The sequence below is a fragment of the Corvus brachyrhynchos genome, unplaced genomic scaffold (assembly GCF_000691975.1).
Source record: "Corvus brachyrhynchos isolate BGI_N302 unplaced genomic scaffold, ASM69197v1 scaffold29, whole genome shotgun sequence".
NCBI classification, from domain to species: Eukaryota; Metazoa; Chordata; class Aves; order Passeriformes; family Corvidae; genus Corvus; species Corvus brachyrhynchos.
The window spans coordinates 587,284-607,113 of NW_008240033.1; the positions used below are offsets into that span (position 1 = coordinate 587,284).

Sequence of the window (19,830 nt, forward strand, 5' to 3'; positions counted from 1 at the left end):
ACCATTAAATAGGCAGCTGCACATGTATGAAGCTGACTAGGCTGTATAATCACAGCATCAAAGAGTAACCACAATTCTAATGTGGAATTTTTTGCTATTTCCTGTTGATTCTGATGTTGGATTATATCAGTGCACTGTGGCATGTTATTCTATATCCCCAAAGGATTGTAAATCTATGAACCATATGGGTTTTTTCTTAATTGCTCATTTTGCTCATATTTGCAACAGCTCTTTTAAGTTAACCTCTAGAATTCATACATTCAAAAAATCATAAAATTCATAAATTCATGTATCCAAAGAAACACATCAGTCTTTGGATTACAGTAGTAAATACTTGCAGTTTTGTCAGCCAGTGACTGGAGTTTATTCATGACATTCCTGGCATAAAATGTCAAAATAGACTATGTGGACCTTGTGCCTTTGATGGGAGTGTGGAAAAGAGTGATCTCAGCAACTTTCGAATGCAAAAGAAGATAATTTATCATTATTGAGTCTATGTAAAAATCTTGGGAAAGAAGAAGAGTACTAGTTTTATAGAAATACAGAAGGTTTTTATGTATGTAGGAAAAGTTTTATTTCTCGGTAAGCCTTCGGTGGATTTCTTTCACCACTTCATTCACTCAAATCATGAGGGAATTTAAACTTTTTAGTTTAAATGATAGCAAAATTTAAGGGTGTATGTGCTGGAAACAGAAGAATATTTCTTTTGCACCACATGTTTTAATCCAGTCTTACACACCTGTCTTCATGTTTGGGGAATCTGTTCAGAGTTTACGTGACTACGACTATCATCTTTCTATGACTGCCTTCCTGTAGCAAATCTGTTAGTTTTACTAGACTGAGAGCATTCTCTTTCACAGCTGTCAAGCAACAACTTACATGTCTGCATCTTTGTAACGTGCTTGATGGAGATTCCATTGACTTTGTTTTAGAACTACGGCACCTTTGTTCAGTTCCCAGATACAGAAGCTCTGGTGTAGTGTCATTATCACTAATTGCCTCATAGAATTACAGCTAAGGGAAGTGGGGGGTTTTGATCCTTAGATTTTTTTTTTCTTTCCTGTTTGGGTTTTTCTCTTTAAGAGATGACTGTCAGGGCAAAACAGATTTGATTTGGGGAATTTAATTCATTGCCAGTTAACGTCTAATCGAATAACTTACTCAGATATTGAGAAACAAAAAAACATTTGAACACTTAGGGAGAAAACCTTTCCTCCACCTTTCCCAGGTTCAGCATCACTCCAGACAGCCCCCCTTCCTCCTTCCTACCCTCTGTTCCACTGGCTATGGCTACAGGTGTCTCTTGGAGGGGCAGTAGGTGGTACAGGAGGTTGGGGGCAGGATGCAGTGTTTCTTTCTGCTGCCACTTGGTTTCTCAGGTAGGTTACCAGCTACCATGTTGAGAAAGAGCAAATGTGCTTTTACTGTGTTTTACTTTTATAAGGTATCAGAGCACACATGCTTCTGTAAGCTGAAATGGAAAATACAGGTTTTATTTATGTCATCTGCAAATACTGCTCTGTTCTGGGCTGGTCTGCATTGTCATCTTTGTATCTTGTTTTAATTTTACTTTTTAGATCATTATTAGAAGTGAAATTCTATGAAGTTTAACTTCAAAAGGGCGTATTTCATATTTTTACTTTATAACTACCACTGTGTGACTTTATTCTTGTGATACATAGATATATATATATATATATATCTTGCATATTTTGTTGCAGTGAAGGATATGTAATTTATGCTTTAATTTGCTTTTAGAACTTGTAGAACTCATTACCTTTTCAGAAGGCTGTGCAAAATAAATCTTAGAGAATGATTTTAAAATTGTACATATGCTCCTCATTTTGTAGAACAAGTAATTGAAAAGTGAAAGAATAGCATGCCTGTTGCAGACAGAAAAAAAAGGATTGTGTGTTCTTGCTCACAGAGCTGTGCTTAATCACACATTTCATTTTTGGGCTAATTATTGGCAAGATGGGCCAAACTTCAGTTGTTACGATAGTGTAAAAAAATTAACTTTGAAAGAGTTACACAGATGATAGCAGAAAAAATTGGCCATAGGGCTGTTCCTCCCAAATTTAATATCTGTGTATTAATAATTCCATAATGCCTGTTATTCATTCAGACACTTTTATGTTTTACAGATTACTGCTCAGTTGTAACACTTGTGGACCCATCAAATGTGAAGTTAACATGCACTCTTTTCAATGGAAATCTAGATTCTCTGCCAAAAATTTACAAAGTTGGTGATATTGTTCGATTTCACAGAATAAAGGTATGTACTAGGATGGGGGGGGTTTATGTGCTTGCTTTTCTGCAGTGAGAGGACCATAGGAATAATTTAGTTCTACATGTAAAGAGATTAACACTTGGAGACATTGGATAAAACACCTGATTGTTAAAACAGCTGTGGCTATGGTGTGGACCAAAGCTGAAAGCAAACTGACATTTTTTCAACACCAACAATATTTATTAAACTACTTGACAAAAAAATCATGTGGTACTTCTAGATGAAAAGAGTTTAACCGAGATAAATCTGCACAATTTATTTCTCTTTGAAGTGGTAGAATTGAGGAGTTTCTTTATGTCTTTTGTTGTGTAGCAGTTTAGGTCAGCTGGAGAGTCACTCCAGTAAAGGGAGTCTGTCTGGGCTTGTTAGTGTGCAGAGTGCTCCAGCTGCTGCTTCGGTGTTTTCCTGCCTTACTCCCTGTTCATCTGTATCAAAGGGCATGCAGGAAACTGTTTATAGCTTTGATACTGCTTCTGTTGGATGTTTTTTTTATGCCTGCTGCAACTGTATAGGGAAGAAGAACCACCCTACAAGGACTGAATGGAAGTCTTTTAATGCTGGACCATACTTAAAGAGCTGCAGAATAGGACCAAAGATGTGATTTTACCATTAATTTGCAACATAACCATACATAATTATGTATTCGCTTTTTGTGTAAAATAATTATAGCAGAAATTAATAAATGTCATGAAAGAGACCAGTGGAAAAAAAAAAAAACAAGCCAAAAAACCCCCAGTTTGCTTATTTGAACACTCTTGAGAGATCTAGGAAATTTAGGATTGTACAAAAGGATGATAAAAGGGATAAATATCTGTAGTGCTAAGCATGTACATTATGATATGCTGTAGCAGGAGAACAAAGAAGAAAACTCCATGATAATAGATATAAAAAGTGGTTAAGATTTATCCAGTATTTGAGTTTCGTACCACTGAGATTGTTAAGAAAGAACTTGTTAAGATTCAGCAAGAGTCTTCAGTTATTCCTGTATATAACAAGTATTTACAATCGAGAGAGAAATTAGCTAGCCTATTCTGGGTTAGTATAAGGTTTCTCTAAGGTCATCTGTCGATATAATAAAGGTGGAATTAAATTGTATTTCTATTTTGAAGCTTGTGTTGCTGATCAGTACTTGAGATGTGTTACTAGTCTTGGAAGTTCATGAATTTAACTTCAGATGGGAAAGACACTAAATTTTAATATTTTCTCTGAATCCATCATGATGAGTGTTATACAGATACACTCATTTCAGAAATTCAGTGGAGATAAAAACTTACTTATTGCTTCTGAAAACACAGTGCACATTTTATAATATAGATGTGAAAAAGGAGAAGGTAGAAAGGAGCTGGTCAAAATAAAAGAATTGAAAAGTTGCACAGCTGTGGTAGGTCAGTATTGGATTTCTAAGTACACATTAAGAAAATAAACAAGACCACTGTCAGGAAATTTATGTATAAATTTATGCGAACATAGTATTGTCTAACTTCCACTATTTATTTTTATCAGAAACTTACTAAGGAAACCTACTGATAAAGCCAGGTTAAGGGACTTCACCATTCTGATTTGGCATCACTTTTTTTGAGATCATTCTAGAATCCTTGTCAGTTGGTACTCTATCATTCTCCAAGATGATGTTCTGGTATTTAAAGAGAGCATCTATCAATTCACTTCTCATAAACACTTTTTTTTCATCGTGGTTGAGCTGTTCTAAGTGGTTTCCAGTCCTAACAGACCACCAGCTGCTCACAATTTGTGTCTCTTCAGATGCATGAGCTGAGAGCTTGTTTAATTACTTTCAAAGTTAAAATGATCTAGAGTCACTAAGTTGCCCTTTTCTGGATGGGAATGTTCTGACTATCCCAGACTAAGAAACAGGTACTTTGGAACTTTTCATATCTGATCTGAGGAAGTAGAAGTCTGACACAAAAGCCTGGTGCCAACTTCTGGGAATGAACTGGGAGGGGGAGGACCTCTTTCTCTTTCAGCCACAACCAGCATAGTAGCTATGAATACTGTGCAACACAGTTTTCAATTAAAAAAAAAACCAACATCTCTTAATTAGATTTCTAATTACACTTTCTTCCGTTCCTCCTTCACTCTTTTGTGCTGTTGTCTTCAGGCCTTAATCACCTTGTCTTAGCTTGCTGAATGGAAAGCAATCAAAGGTAGCAGAGGCCATAGTCTGTCAGAGCTGTGCTTACCAATGAGGACAGATAGATATACACAGTCCTTAGAGTGTGTGTTTATGTTCTGTCTGCCCCAGATGTGCTTTCAAGGGACTTCCAGGAAGTTGACATTGATAGCAAACACATTTTAAAAATTACTGCTCCCAGTTACACTATTGGCTACTAATGGATAACTTCTCCTCATAGTAACAGAGATGTTGGCAAGATCTGATGGTCAGAGCTAATAAGAATTTAATGAAGATGATTCTGTTAGAATTACTCTGAGTAGACAGTAATTTAATTTGCTCAGTATTTGTTGCAGAGAAGGAAAATTTTAAGTATCTTAGTAACAGAATTGGGAAATTATCTAGTTGTAATTACATTTCTGTTAGTATTTCTTGAAATTGGTCTTTATGCACATAATCTTATGATGAGTTCTAATGCATTGCAGAATTTAGTGATTGCAGTACTGTACCTGGGCTTTCAGCCACAATCAGTGCTCTGCAGAGATTGTGGAAGGCAAGCCCCCCCATCTTCCAATATAAAAGCCAGGCCTGTGATCTATTTGTCTAGTCCCCTTCTATCGTCAGGGCAAAGGAGGAGTTTTCTTACGTGGATTTTTCTTGGAACTTCTTTTTTATTTTTCACTGTGAATGCTCTTAATATCTTAGAATTAATGCCTAATTGTTACACTGTTAAAGATAGGGAAGAGGCAGCCTGCTGGTACTGGCTAAACCTGCAATATTGTTAATTTTCTTTTAGAAGGTGCCCGCAGATGGTTTTGGTAGTTCAGTTTTCTTCTTGCTATATTTAAACATATTCAAAATGGTTTAATTTATACTTCAAATGACTTCTCTATTTCATTAGTATCTCTCTGTTCATACAGCTGGAGGTACAAGTAAACCAGGATTACATTATTAAAATGTAAGAAAATATAATCATCATACTGTATTATCCAAATTTGTTTAGACTATTTACTTAAGATGAGACAACATTTACAAAATATAAAGAAATATACAAGATGCATTCTGGTGGGTTTTTTTCTGACAGGATACTTTTCTTCATAAAAATATTATCAGTGGCAATCATAAAAAAAATAAAATCTTCTTTCTTAGTATAAAAACATGTACAGTAACTTGGTATATGTTGTTTCCCTAGGCATTTTTTTGATATTCTAAGATGATCTGTGACTGCAGTGGTTTCATAATAGTCCTTTGCTTCTATAATTTAACAATCAGTTTTGATGGAAAACTACCTTGGAGATGCTATTATTCCAGCTTTATACACTACTTACTATCACACTTTTCCATTTAGTGAGATGAATAACACCATCTTCAGTAAAAAAAAAAAAAAAAAGGCTTTTACTTTGCTGTAAGTCTATTTATAAATATTTCAAGATTAGCTTCTTTTCAATACCCATATTCAGGATAGTGTTGTACCCCATAGAAATCACTAGAATTTATTGTCCATGCAGTATGTTAAGGTGACATTTCTCCTATTGTTCTTTAGTTTACAAAATCTCTGCCAGAGACTCCTGCAATATGTATTGGAATTTACTTGCTTGCTTAGAACAAGCCAAATGTATTTTTTCTGCTCCATTTTTGTCCCAGAGGATATTTTTATTTAGCAACCATTATTTATTGAAATTATTGAAAATTTTCAGGGACTTTTTAAATAGACAGCTGTCTGCCCCACTTCCCTGTTATTCCCCCATTCACCCTCCCCCACCAGTTTTTTAAAAAAATATCACCATGTCCTCTAGAAATGGCACAAAATCTACTGAAGGGAATTGTCATATGCAAAAGTCCCAGATTGACTCTTTTCTAAGTCTAATTCAATTTCAAAACCGTTTGGAAAATACAACATGCTTACAGTATCAATGCTTAACTTGAGCTGAGATCTACTTAAGAGTGCCATAATAAAACAGCATTTGCCCATAGAGTTTGTTCATTTTACACTCCATTGATCCCTCATCACTTTAGCAATGATTTATTTTTAAAGGACAAGCCCAGAGAATTTCTGTTGACCATCACCTGCTCTGTGGGTCTGACATAAATAATTTTCCAGCTGTGAAATAGTTTTGTTCTGTAACCCATTCTACATTTTCTTCTCCTGTTTCTTCTGTTGTTCACTAAATAATACTGTTGAATTCTGTGTATGTGTGAGAGCACTCAGTGGCTTCTCCACCTGCCTGAGCCTAAGGACATCTGGTTTTGCTTAAGATCGTTGGTAATTTTCTCATCATGACAGTTGAGACTTATCTTCTTACATATTTTATTTCTTTATTTTTATTTTATAATTGCTTTTTCCTACATTAAGGCTGATTTCAAATTCACTAAATGAGAGTACTGAGAGATGTCAGGAGTACAGTATGTTTGAGGTCAGCCTCCGAAATGCTCAAAGCATGACATAAAGGATTCGGGAGAAGAGGAAAATAACTTACGGTGAAATATTGGTGGAAGCCCAGGGAGACAAAGTAGTTTCTTTCTGGTTTCATGAATAGTTTAGAGCCTTCACAGAAGACTAGGACAGTATTTTTACTAAGAAAGAAATCAAGATATTTTTATGATCATATAAAAGAATTAGTGAACAAATAAATGGATAGGTAAATTAGAAATCAAAACACTTTGAGAAACATTTACATGTCAGACAAGATATGAAAAATACTCTTGAAGTATATTTTGATACAGGATGAATAGCTAAAAGTGATGAAAGAGAGTTTTCCTCCCCTCTGGATGTTACCTGTTTACAGAACCTATGGAATATAATGCCAGTGACAGCAACTGAAGTAAATATGTACATTTATATTAGATAACATCTTACAGGGGAACATGTTTTTCCAGATCATGGATAATGGGGAGCAAATTGATTATAAAACTATGTATTTTCCTTATTCGTCCAGAGGCTTTTCTTGTATTTTCAATATTTAAATGTAAAGGTTAAAAAACGAAAGCTTTGCAGTGTTTCACTGAAGAAAAACATCATGAATTGGTGTGTTCCATTGGTGAGGTGTGAAGAATGCTTAACTAAATTGAAGTTTATCTTAGAGATGACCCTTAATGCATTTATGCATTATGTCAAAGTAGCAGGGATGAGAGGAGTTCCTGTCACCAAGATTGAACTGCTTTGTTTATGAATTTCCAAGGTCAATGAATGCTTGATTTGTGCGCTTTTTAAATTTCACCCTGTTTATAAAATATAGGCCTAAATCATTGGCAATGTTTTGCTGTTTAGAACTTCTCACACACATTTCATGTTCCGTACTTTAAAGTCAGTAGGATTCTCAACCATTTAAAAATTGAGTCCTGGGAATCCCATACTAGACTGTCTCACAAATGCAATGTTCGTGCGTGCCATTGCTTATTTGGTAACCTGACATTAATTAAAAAGGGATGGATCAAAACAGACGGTTTCAGATTTCTGGATAATGAGTCATGCAGTGCTTTGATATAGATAAATCTATAATTGGAGGGAGCAATAAGACTAGACTAGATCCTTGACGGAATGCTTCAGACTTTAAATACTGTTTTATATGGCAGCAGATACACAGCTAAATCAGCAGGATTCAAGAGGCCTGCCACATGCAGGGCAATAGACATTGAGTGATTGTGAAAGCTGTATTCATAATTCAAGGAATGAAAGCTCATCACTGTTTGCTTTATGGAAAAAAAAATACCTCCTTGAGCTGATATTTTCTTTTTCAGTTCCATAATATTGGGAAATGGGGCTATTGTAAGGGGCCAAGACCAGAAATCCATAATAACTTTGCTCTGCCATCACTCTGCTATGTAACCCCTAAAAATTAATTTCTCTTGTGCCTTAGTTTCCCCATTTCTAACAGCAATCCTGATGTGTTCCCCACACAAATATTTTGACGTGTGTAAAAAATACTCTGCAGAGATGCTGTATATTTACATTAGGTATTAGTCTGCCTCTTCAGAAATTGTTTGTGTAAGATTGTATTTCTGCTCATGCATTTTGCTTGCTTATTAATATTAATTTTATCTTTTTGTTCTGTTTTTATTTTGGCTCTGTTCTCCCTATAGAACCAGGAACAGAAATGATCAATGGTCCATTTTTCATGCACATGATAAAGCAGAAATATATTTGTTTTTCCATCCAGTGCAAACTTTTTTTTTTTTCTCATTCATATTTTATTACAGATCAGGGAATACAATGGACAGATGCAGGGAATTACCAGTGCAGGATTTGCATCCTTAACATTTGATGGAACTGTAGGAGCTCCAGTAGTTCCTCGAACTTCTAGCAAAGTGTACACTTTCATGGATGAAGAACAGAAAACAATAGAAGAATTACGTATTTGGGCAGCCAGTAATATTTCCATCTCTGGACCAGCAGCAAGATTGTCTGGTGTTCAGCCAATGCTGTTCTTTGATCTCACTTGTCAGCTGGTAGGAAAAGCAAAAGTGGATGGATCTTCTTTTCTTCTAAAGGTAGACTTATTTTTTAAAATAATTTGTTAGATTGACTAAGACACTGTGATACATTTTTCAGTAAAAAAGACATATTAACTAATTTAAATAATATTATGTAGAGAAATATTTTGAGTGTAAGCAAATCTGTGATCCTTGGCCATTTTGTTTCTATGGAAAGAAAATGGAAAGCCCAGTACTCTTTGAAGTTGATCACCTGATTCGGTTTTTTAGAGAGGTTTATGAAGATGGTGTTACATAGATCATCATTTCACAAAGATTTGTAGATAAATATCGCAATATTTTTTAACCTTGAACAATCTTGTTGGTTTTAAACTTTATCCTTCTTTTTTAGTTAGCAGTATTTACTGCTTGTTTTTCTGGATTTTCTGGATATGATTAGTGCAGTAAGTAGCACTGTAAAAAACAAATGAATGGATTATGTTACCATGATGGATTTCAGGTAGCTTCTTTTAGTTATACGTAAGCACTTTGGGCATCAGTGCTCAATGAAAATACAAAATTCAAAGAGCCACAGAACAGGAGAGCAATTTCTGAAGGTGATCCTTAATATTAGGTAAATAAAAAGGAGGTCTCCATAATATTCCTAATTTTAGCTCAGATGTATCAGTCTGGTGTTATTCTAAAACTCATCTGTACTTATTTTTTAACTTGATCATTACAACATGAGTAATAATCAAGCTGTTACTTTCCATTTTATGACTTCATAAAATTATATATTGGTTCTACTGTGTTAAACTGTATTGTTACAATATTTTTAGAAGTAGCACTTGGCATTACTCTTTCATTGAAGTAGCAAGGATATTTCACATACAGAACAATGCATTACTACACAGAAACAAACCTTAAGTGCATGCTATAACATATTCTGCAAGTGCTACAAAGATTTCCATTTAATTATTCCTTGTGAAATAGATGTCAAATGAGACCCAGTAAAATTTCAGGACTTTGTGGACTGTAATTAAATTGTTCATTAGTAAGTGTATCTTGAGCATTGAAGGGCCCTTTTCAAGGACAGAGACAAATGCTTTCTTAAATTATTACTTCTTTACATGCTTTTCTGTGTTGTAAGACCTGAAGTCGATTTTGTCACTTTTGTACAGCAAAGGTAATGACTTGGGGAAATCTTAGGATAGATTTAGGAAGGCAAAAGTTTGAGGTCAAATAATGGTATATCAGTTTTTTAGCATAAAATATTAAATACTTAAATATGTATTACAATACATTGTATAAGCTTAAAAATGTTATGTTAGCATTCTGTTTCTAATTTCCTCCATTTTTCAACAATGGCAAAATCCATTTCTGTTATCAAATATTGGTCGTGACAGATCTCTGATTCTTTTTTTGATTTGCTAAATAAAAAAAAATCAAACAAAACAACCAATTCAATACGAGCTTAAATTGAGTGATTATTAAATATTATTTTATTGTACTATTTTGGTTATGCATTTTATAATAATAATTTACATTTATTTTATTCCAAATATATCAGTTACATTAATGGTTGATTATACTATGAAAAATCATTATTATTTTAAGCACTGATCTCATGTACGTAGTGGAGATTGCTTCAAAAACAACTAAAATAAATTTCAGCAATTTTGTGCATCACCTGTAGCATAACTTGTAAATTACACTTGATGAATTAATTGCTATTTGCACAGCAGCAGAGTTGGACATGGTATGGGTATCACTGACCTGTTAGTGTTTACCATTTTCTCAGAATTTTGTTATTCAAATTGGTGAAGACTAAAGAATGCACACTAGTAATTATTCTGTCATTTATGCCTTTCATAAGAGTTTTATTATTATTCTTTTCTTCCTTTCTGTCTATCAGTTAAATTGTGTACATTAGGGTAAGTTGTACAATGAGCATATTCTGCTGAAAATAGGAACAGGTGTTTTGTCTCTCTCATTTCAGTGTTTTCCAACCATGGTGATCAAAGGTTATCACTAACTTTAGCTCCAATCTGTTCATGACTAGTAATAGAACAATTTGTTTCTTATTCAGAATTAATTTAACCAGTGCTGGATTTTAGTCCAGTATTCATTTTTGAAACCAGAACAGTTTGAAACCAGAATGTTTTTGTGTTTTGTGTAAAGCAGAGCTGCCAAGCTCCTCAGGTAGAGCACTTCATCTGTTTTCATACTTGTGCAAGGAAAAACCCAAACCCAACTCTACTTTTCAAAGGATTTTTTTTTCTTGTAAAGAAACTTCACTAACTTATAAATTCCTCCAAAAGGTGCCCTGGTGCCAGCTCTGTTAGTTCCTCTGGCGAAGGACATTTTAGAACTAAGTCATCCTTCTTCTGAACAGGGAGTTTGCAGGTTATTTTAATCCATTTGTCAGATCATCTCTCCAATGCAGAATTACCAAAGTTTCCCAAGTAAAGCCAGTTGAAAAATAATGGAAAACTTGACAAACTTAAAGGTTTTTTATTTTGTCAAAGTGACTAAATTTGTAATATATGTGCTCTAAATTTGTTTTCAAGATGAGTTCTGGAAAAGATATGATAATTCAAGCAATAGGCAACCTCTCTTTCAAAGGTGGTTTTAAGTATTTCATGGTACAGGATCAGAAGATAATAGGCTTTTTTTAATCTGTGGCAGCATATACAGCTTCATTATCTGGGTCCTTCAGAATACACTCTTACTTGGCAACATTAATTTGATGTCATGGGTCATTTTCACTGTGAACAGTTTTCCCTTTTATCTCTTGATTTTGGATGCATATTCTGCGAATGATATTCATAGTGCATTTATACATGGCTTTGCTGATTCTTAGATCTTTTCCTGTGCGTCTGTTGATCCAAAGCAGTTAAGCATAAGGGGTAGAAACCCTTTAAAAATCAGGCTTTGGTGTCCTTTTTTCTTGTGCTCTGCAGTGCCTAACTCATGGGACAAAGCACCTTGGTATCACAAACTGTCTGAAAATTGAAAAATAGGTTCTTCTGTTGAACCTATATGTATGAAATCCTGTGAAAAGCAGCCTTTCAGAAGTATAGTCCAAATGCTTCTAGATTTTTATTTTACTGTGCCAGTATTTCAGGCCATTATTTTTGAGTCTTTGAGAAGAGTATATCTGCAAAAACTCAGGAAACCATAGTTTACAGAATGATGTTTGGGTTAAGTGGTAAGATTTTCTTTTCAAGGTGTTAAGCCTGTCAGTAAACTTACCTTTTCACAACACTTTGATAGCTGAAAAATAACTACTGATATTTCAGTACTTGGAGTGTATCAAGGATTTAGCTCTAGGCAAGCAAGTTTTAGAATCCTTGTTAATAAATATAGGTTAAGTACTGATGTTTTTCTAATATGTTCTGGATAACGAGCAGTGTATGCTGATATAGGAGATCATCAGTAATTAAGTCAATATGTGCTGTGTACTCAGTCTTCACATTCTGTAGCTAGAGTGGATAAAAAACCCCCATAGAAGGATTAAAATACTAAGTACAGACAGTTGTGCATATGATGAATTCTAGGAGTTGTAATAGCTAACCCTGAGATTGTCTCAGCTGGTCAGAGCATGGTGCTAAGAGCACCAAGGTTGTGGGTTCAATCCCCAGGTGGACCATTCACTTAAGAGTTGGACTTGATGATCTTTGTGGGTCCCTTCCAGCTCAGAATATTGTGTTATTCTGTGCTGGATAAACAGCTGAGGTTTTGTTACAGCTGTTCTTTTTGGGTTTTTTATTTAAATATTAACTAATTCCAGGTCTTAGTACTTGATTGTGTTCTCTGTAGAGGTTATTTTATGCTCTGTAAGAAATAATAATTTTTAAAATCCCATAAGGTCTAATTCAAGTATTTTAAGGACTTCTAGAATGATATTGCAACTAAGATTTCTTATGGTTAACAATTTCTAATCAAGCAAAATAATTTTAAACAAAAAGTTGTTTAAAGCCTGAAACTAAAGTATTCTGAGCACATTAAAATAGTTCCTTTGTTGTTGCAGGTCTGGGATGGCACAAAATGTCCCTACCCCACGTGGAAGGTGCCTGTAGAAGCAAAAGACCTGGAAGGAGAAAAAGTTCTTCTTCATCAGCTGAGAAATCTAGCAGTGGACATTCTAGTCTATGATAATCATGTACAACTGGCAGAATCACTTAAGGTAATGCGTAGTTTGGTGTTTCAGACTCTTTTTTTGTGGCCTATTTTCTGCTTAGAAATCACTTCAGAGAATGCATCAATTCAGCTCTGCTGTAATTAGTTTCATGTGCCTCTTTATCTTTCACTGTATTTCCCATACCTTTTATTTGAATGCAAAACTCCTTCAACATGTGCTAAACAGGCTCATTACCGAAAAATTGCCATGAAAAAAATTCTTCCAATTGAGCAGTTCTTTCCAGATACTGTAATAGAATAGATAATACAGTGAAAATAATGCACTTAGAAAATGTATTCTATGCTTTAGAATTATTTTTAAATTATACAATGCAGTGTTAAACCTGTAGTCCTGTTAAAGACCTTTAATTCTAAAGTCAATAGAAGATTTTCTGTTCTATAAACTTCTGCAGTTTGCAGTGCAATCTTCATTTAGTAGGTCAGTAATGTTGATTATGCTTAGATGGAAAAAACAACAACACAATTAAACATTTGATCTTCAGCAATACTGCCATCTTGCTTCTGAATACAGGAACTTGGCAAAGACTTCATCTTTCATTTCATGCCTTGCCCTCTATACTCAAGATCATTTTTAAGAAAACATTGACCAGAAAATAAAGATAAGTGATAACCATTTTTTCTGCTGGGTCTATTAGCAGACATGAAATCAATTTCATAAATTAACACCCATTCATAAGTAAATTACAGATAGCAAAATAAGTGTAAGAATTTGTGTAAGAATTCATAGCAAAACTGACAGAAGTATTTCATTATTTGAAACTTTTATTACTTACAAGTTCTCTTCTAGAATTTTTCTCTTGCTAACTGGTATAAAAAACTGATGTTCCAGTGAAATGTTGTTTTGAATATGAAGAAAAAAAGTATTTTAATATTAATAAAACATATTTTCCTGAGTAGCTGATAATAATCCCTTTATTTTTCTTTCCCATTTATATTCAGGAATTTAATCGCATATTGAGTATGTGATGTGCGGGATGTCTTCATCACCTTTCTCAATTTTTTACTTCCTATCTACTTACTCTTTCTCATTTCTGAAGCATTTTTACCTTTGCTGGATACTGCACTGTGTAGTAGAAGCTCTAATAATTTCAAAGGAAATTGTTAAGAAACCTCCTTTGACCTCTTGTGGGTGTTTTTCTCCTTCTGGCTACATCCAAACTTGCAGTAGTTTCAGTCATGCAAGCTGTAGAAGTTTCAAAATAGATAATTTTTGTACACCACTTTTTAGTTGCTTGTCTTAGTGGAGTTATCAAATAAAAAGGGCTGATATGCTGACAATTAAATTTCAGAAATATTTATTAATTTCAGATTGCAACACATAGAATTAATTGTACTTCACAGAATTTTATATACATACATATATATATGTATAAAATAAAATTTGGGGGGAACTCTCCTAAAATGGAAGGTTTTATTAAAGGTTTTTAAATACTAGTGGAAATCATGTAATATCATAAAAAAGTATAATCAAAATATATATGGTATTTTACTGAGTTCAGGGTCTTGCTATGCAAAGTGTTTTTTAAAAATTCGTGTATGTAACAATATAGAACTGGAGAGTGCTTAGTGTATCCACATGCACCTTCTTAAGTGTGATTAGGTATTTTGCCAATTTGTGGTTTCAGAAACAGTAAAAAGTGCACTATTTTTCAGTCATCGCTTCTACATTTAACACTAGCTTAGAATGGCCTTTTTTAATGTAAATTGTTACAGAATTTTTAGGTTACACTCTCGCCTGTTGTTGTGTGCCATTTGCAGTGATAGTTGCAGGTTGGAAATGACGTTTTATGTAGGAGCAATCTGTTTTACACAACCTTGGTAACAAGAAGGGCAGATTTAAAAAAAACCTGAAATACACGTTCTTATTTTAAAATGGTATCTGTAGGCACATGTTCAGACAAGGAAGCTCTGAATAAGTACTAGGCAGAGAAAGTGGGTAGTGTATTACAGGGAATTTTTGGCGAATCCTGGAGCACAGTGTCAGGGATATTGCTGCAAGAGTTTGTTAAAAACTTCTTGTTTAGATTGTTTGTCCAGAGAACACTGAAGATATGAGCACTTTATCTCATTTTCTAAGACAAATAATACTTAAAATTTTTAATAGAGAGAACTTCAGTTAAACATTGAAGGTATGTTACAGTTGATACTGTAATTAGACTTTTTTTCCCTATATTTACTGGCCTCCCTTTCCTGCTGGGTAAGATTGTGGCTTTTCAGAATTTGGTGCCTTAACACAACACAGAAAGAATTTTCAGAAATCTCATCTCTAAAGTAGATTATTACCTGGGTCATAAGGACATGGCAAGACCTACAACTAAGCAAAGAAAATGGTGTTCACTGCTTTTGCTTGAATTTCCCTCTTCCTCTGGCTGCCTGGGGCGCACGAGGCACTCATTCTCATTACTGTAGGAACCCCAGCCTACAACTAATGGTCTGGAATACAGTTGCTCCACATTCTTAAGCCCTTCTTATGCCAGTTTTTCAGAAGTTCTCAGGGTTCACTGACTTTGCTGTGCAGTTTGGGAATAGGTCTGTGACATGAGTTTCTCCATCGGGGCATTTTACTTAGGTGGTAAGCATCAAGATGAGTGAGTGTCAGTGGTCAGTCAGTGCACAGCAGGGGTCCAGCTGCCCACAGTTGGTCAGAGATTTCCTTATGTTCTGTCTTTCACTGAATGTGTGGTCCTTGCATTCCTCTTCCGGCTTGATACCATCGATTCTGTGTTGCCATGCATTTTATGGATAATACAATTAAAACAATTAACCTTGAGCATACATATGAGTCCTAGTCCATAGTTTCACAGTATTTGCTTTCTGTTACCTATCTTCAGATGCAGAATTTGTATATTTTCAGCTGTTTCTCCCACCATATCACATCATGTCTTTTTTAATAGTAGTTTAGACTAAGAATTCTTGCTTTCTTAGTGCCAGAGTCACATTTTCAACATACAACTTAAATGAGTTACTACATGGCTGCAATAAGTAGCTTCATATTTTTCAGACCTAGGTAGCATTCCTTTGACACGTCAGTTGTATTCTCCCACTTCTGTCGTTTTACTCACTGAAAGGGGAAAAAATCCCAAAAGACAATACTCCTAAGTCCTTCAAACTCTTAAATGGATTTAAGTTTGTATTTCTTACTGCCAAGGTTGGTGCCCAAATGTTGTGTGTATGCTTTATCTCATTGGCAGAAAGCTGTGCACCATTTACTCAGTAAAATTAGACTGCTGATGCAATAAAAATGATGACAAAGAAATCCCATTGAATATAATCAACCATAAAAATAGGCATAAAAATAAGTACAGGTGAATTTGTTATGTGATTCCTGTTGATAAAGACAGTTTCTTGTCATGAGTGCCTTTTTGGACAAACATGAATATTTACCTGCCATGATAAATGCTGTTATGAATTCACCAGTGTGAATGTGAACACAACCCTATATGTTTTGAAATAATCATGAGTATTTCCTATGCTAAAAAGTTGTTTTAGTTAGCTAGTTACAGGGAACTACATAAATGACTTCTGCATTTTGATTCTGTCTAGCCTTAATATGTATTCTTTAAATAGTCGTATTTGAATTAAACTGAAAATAGGGTATTAGTATATTTTATGTTACTGCAAGAACTCTGTTAATTTCACTTTTAAATGAATTTCCTCTGAGGTAGGTCATAAAGAGAGCTGCTGTAAAGTCAAGTAAGGGGCTGGTTTTGTACTAGATTTTAGTGATGTCTCTGTAAATTGTGGTGTTTAATGTAGATTAAAATTTCTTCTTAGTCAAGTATATAAAGTTCTCGGTCTGCAGGTGTTCTGTAAACAACAGAAATACAGTAACATTTTTATCCATAACATCCACATTTGCTCTCTGCTTTTAACGGTAAGCAAGGCTGCCTCCCAAAGGAATCCACGGAAACGGCATCCTGTCCACCCAGGCATCTCTGGGCTGACTTTCAGAACCTTATGGACTTCTTGAGTATTTGGCAATGCTGATTATTATGCATCTCTTTTTTATAGTTTGAAGTGATATTAAAATATATAAAATAATAACATTTTCAGAAAAGGATCTACTAAGTGTTTGTATTGGAAGATTATTTTATAGTGATGATAAGTCTTGCAAAGTGAATGTTGCACTAAAACATAGTTCAGTTGACTTTTGTGTGAATTTCAGCACACAAGTTTAGAAGGCAGACACATCATTTTATATTCTTAGCTTCTGAGCTCTTCTCTCCCATATTTAATTTTTTGTGTTTATACATAGAGAAAATACTTACTTTTTATATACTATTTTTGAAAAAAAGAAATTTGTCAATCAAAATCACCTTTTCCTGCTTAAATGCAAATTACTCTTGGCCGTAGGGAAGTAGTTTGTTACTGTTTTATTTACATAAGGTTATTCCATAAGCAGAACTTAGCTAAGAACTTTTAAAAAAAACTTTCTCCAGAAATATTTGTCATAGTCATTAGATTAGTCTTACGATATGAGTGTCATTTGCGTTTTTTGATATTCAACATAATTAGGTGAAATCAGCATCTGGAAAGGGAAAAAAAAAGTCTTTGGATAAGCCTCTTAACTGCCATCTAAATGCACAAGCTGTCCTGGTGGTGCTTTGAATGAACAAAATGAGCAGCCTCCTAACAGTGCAGATCAATTAAAAGTCTGGTAAGAGCTCCATGCCAGAAGCAAAATAGGTGCAGGCTGAAGTGCACTTTTTATGTCCCTGCTGCCACAATTGGAAAATATGCTGCCTTTTTCATGTGTGATTATTGTTTAAAAGAGCAGTTTGATATCCACATTATGTAGTCATAGTTTGTTCCTTGATACAAAGGAGGATTCTAGACACAGGTTGCTGCTCCATCTGCTTTTATGCATATACCCATGTGTTTAGAAGTGTTGTACTATGGCATGACCAATCCAATCTAATAGGAATACTTTTTCAGTTTCTGCTGGTTAAAATGGGACCTGAAGGTGAAATGTGACTTAATAAACTGACTGCTGTAATATTAATTTCAATTGAAGTAAATTTAAAATAATTTGTCATTTATATTAGACTATTTTAAAGATGTTTAGAATGAATATAAATCCAGGTTGTTGAATGTGTGTAGCTTGCGAGCTATCAGCTGGATCTCAGGTAATATATTTGGGTAACTGTGTAATTGAGTCTCCAGATTATCTATCTGTAGAACATTGGGCTTGGTTTTGTTTTGTTGGTTGGGTATGTGGGTTTTCTTTGGGGGGTAATGGGAGTGGTATTTTGAAATAAATGCAAAGTTATGAAGATGTGTTCAGTGTTCAGCACTCCATAACTTCTTTTTTAATAGGTGATTGTATAAGTTAGCCTAAGTCCATTTGTATAACTTGACAAAACTGTTTCAGAAAACACAAAATCATTGTAAGCAAAACAGGAAGCATGTTCTCCATGTACCTGAAGAGAAGATCTAACAGACATAGAAAAAGTGCCAAGATCTTTCAGTTTCTAACACATGTTGTCTTTTGTACTGGGGCTAAAAAAATGTTATCCGTAATGTAAGAGTAAGATATGATGGAGAAATCTGAGTAAGCAGATATGTTTGTATATACATGTAAACAGATAGTAAACCGTGCACGATGATGAGCAGGAGGTCAATTGCTAAATGTGATCATACATGGACCAATCACAGGACGTCAGTCTCTGCGGGGTTGTGTTGGGAATATAGAAGGCAAATTGTGCCCTCAGGAAAGGAATGTATTGACTCGTTTCATCTGTCTTCTGCAGTCTGTTTGAGAATCAGATTTACTACGAAGGCTTATTCTGGTTCTGAATCACCCTTTGCTGCCAGTAATGTTTTCTGATAAAGCAAAACAAGCAGGTCACACAGAGAGGTTTTGCAGTTTCCATACTTGAAATACTTAAAACCCACCTGGAAACAACCCTAAGAAGTCTGCTCTAGCTGACCCTGCTTTGGGCACAGGAGTTGAACAGGGTAATCGCCAGAGGTCCCTGCCAGCTTCAGCTGTTCTGTGATTCAGTTAAAACAGGGAAGAAGCTTCATGAGTACTAGAATTTTCCATGTAAATAACTAACTTTGTGTTACCAAAGTGGGTTGGTTTTTTTTTTCCTTTCAGATTGGAAGTTTTCTGAGAATTTACAGTATTCATACAAAACAAGCAAGTGCTGACAATGAAGATGTCTCACATATAGAATTTCATCTTCATGGTGGCACCTGTTATGGTCGAGGAATAGGAGTCTTGCCAGAAAGTAACCCAGATGTTAAGGAACTAAAAGCGTAAGTACTATGTGTAGATGTTTGTTTTTTTCTAGCTGATTCTTGAAACTCTAGGCTAATGTAACAGCTGTACAGTTTAGAATTTTAAATATATCTACGAATCAGACACTCAAGAACAGAGCATGTCTTTAGCACTACTAAGATGAAGAGTATTTGGAGGGATAGGTAAATAAAAGGCAACTTTTTCAAATTTAAATCCAGTAGGGCTCAAGACTTCTGTTTTATAGTGCTGTAGTAGTAAAGCCTGGCCATATTGACATACTTAACGCTGTTTTATAGTGGCATCGCCTTGCTTCAGCAAATAAATTAAGCACATTTTAAATGTGTGTGTTACTTGAAAGCAGTGAGATTTAAAGATATTCAAAATGAAGCAGTTAATTTACATTCTTTACTGAACTGTGTTACATTCATAAGGCATCAGAATCATTTAGTTTTAAAAAGACCTTTAAGATCATTAAGTCCAACTGTAAGCCTTGTCCAAGTCCCCCACTAAACCATGTCTCTAAGCGCCACATCTACATGACTTTAAAACACCTCC

General features: G+C 34.7%; 1 protein-coding gene across 5 annotated transcripts in view; it reads left to right on the forward strand.

Moving 5' to 3' along the window:
• POT1 (protection of telomeres 1) overlaps positions 1-19,830 on the forward strand; it is a 58,507-nt gene that overhangs the window by 21,690 nt on the left and 16,987 nt on the right. For all 5 annotated transcript variants that reach the window (XM_017743783.1, XM_017743782.1, XM_008640968.2 and 2 more), the window contains 4 exons: positions 2,145-2,275; positions 8,616-8,906; positions 12,862-13,017; positions 19,132-19,292. In XM_017743783.1, the coding sequence (XP_017599272.1) occupies positions 2,145-2,275; positions 8,616-8,906; positions 12,862-13,017; positions 19,132-19,292 (739 nt within the window). The remainder of the gene's footprint in view (positions 1-2,144; positions 2,276-8,615; positions 8,907-12,861; positions 13,018-19,131; positions 19,293-19,830) is intronic.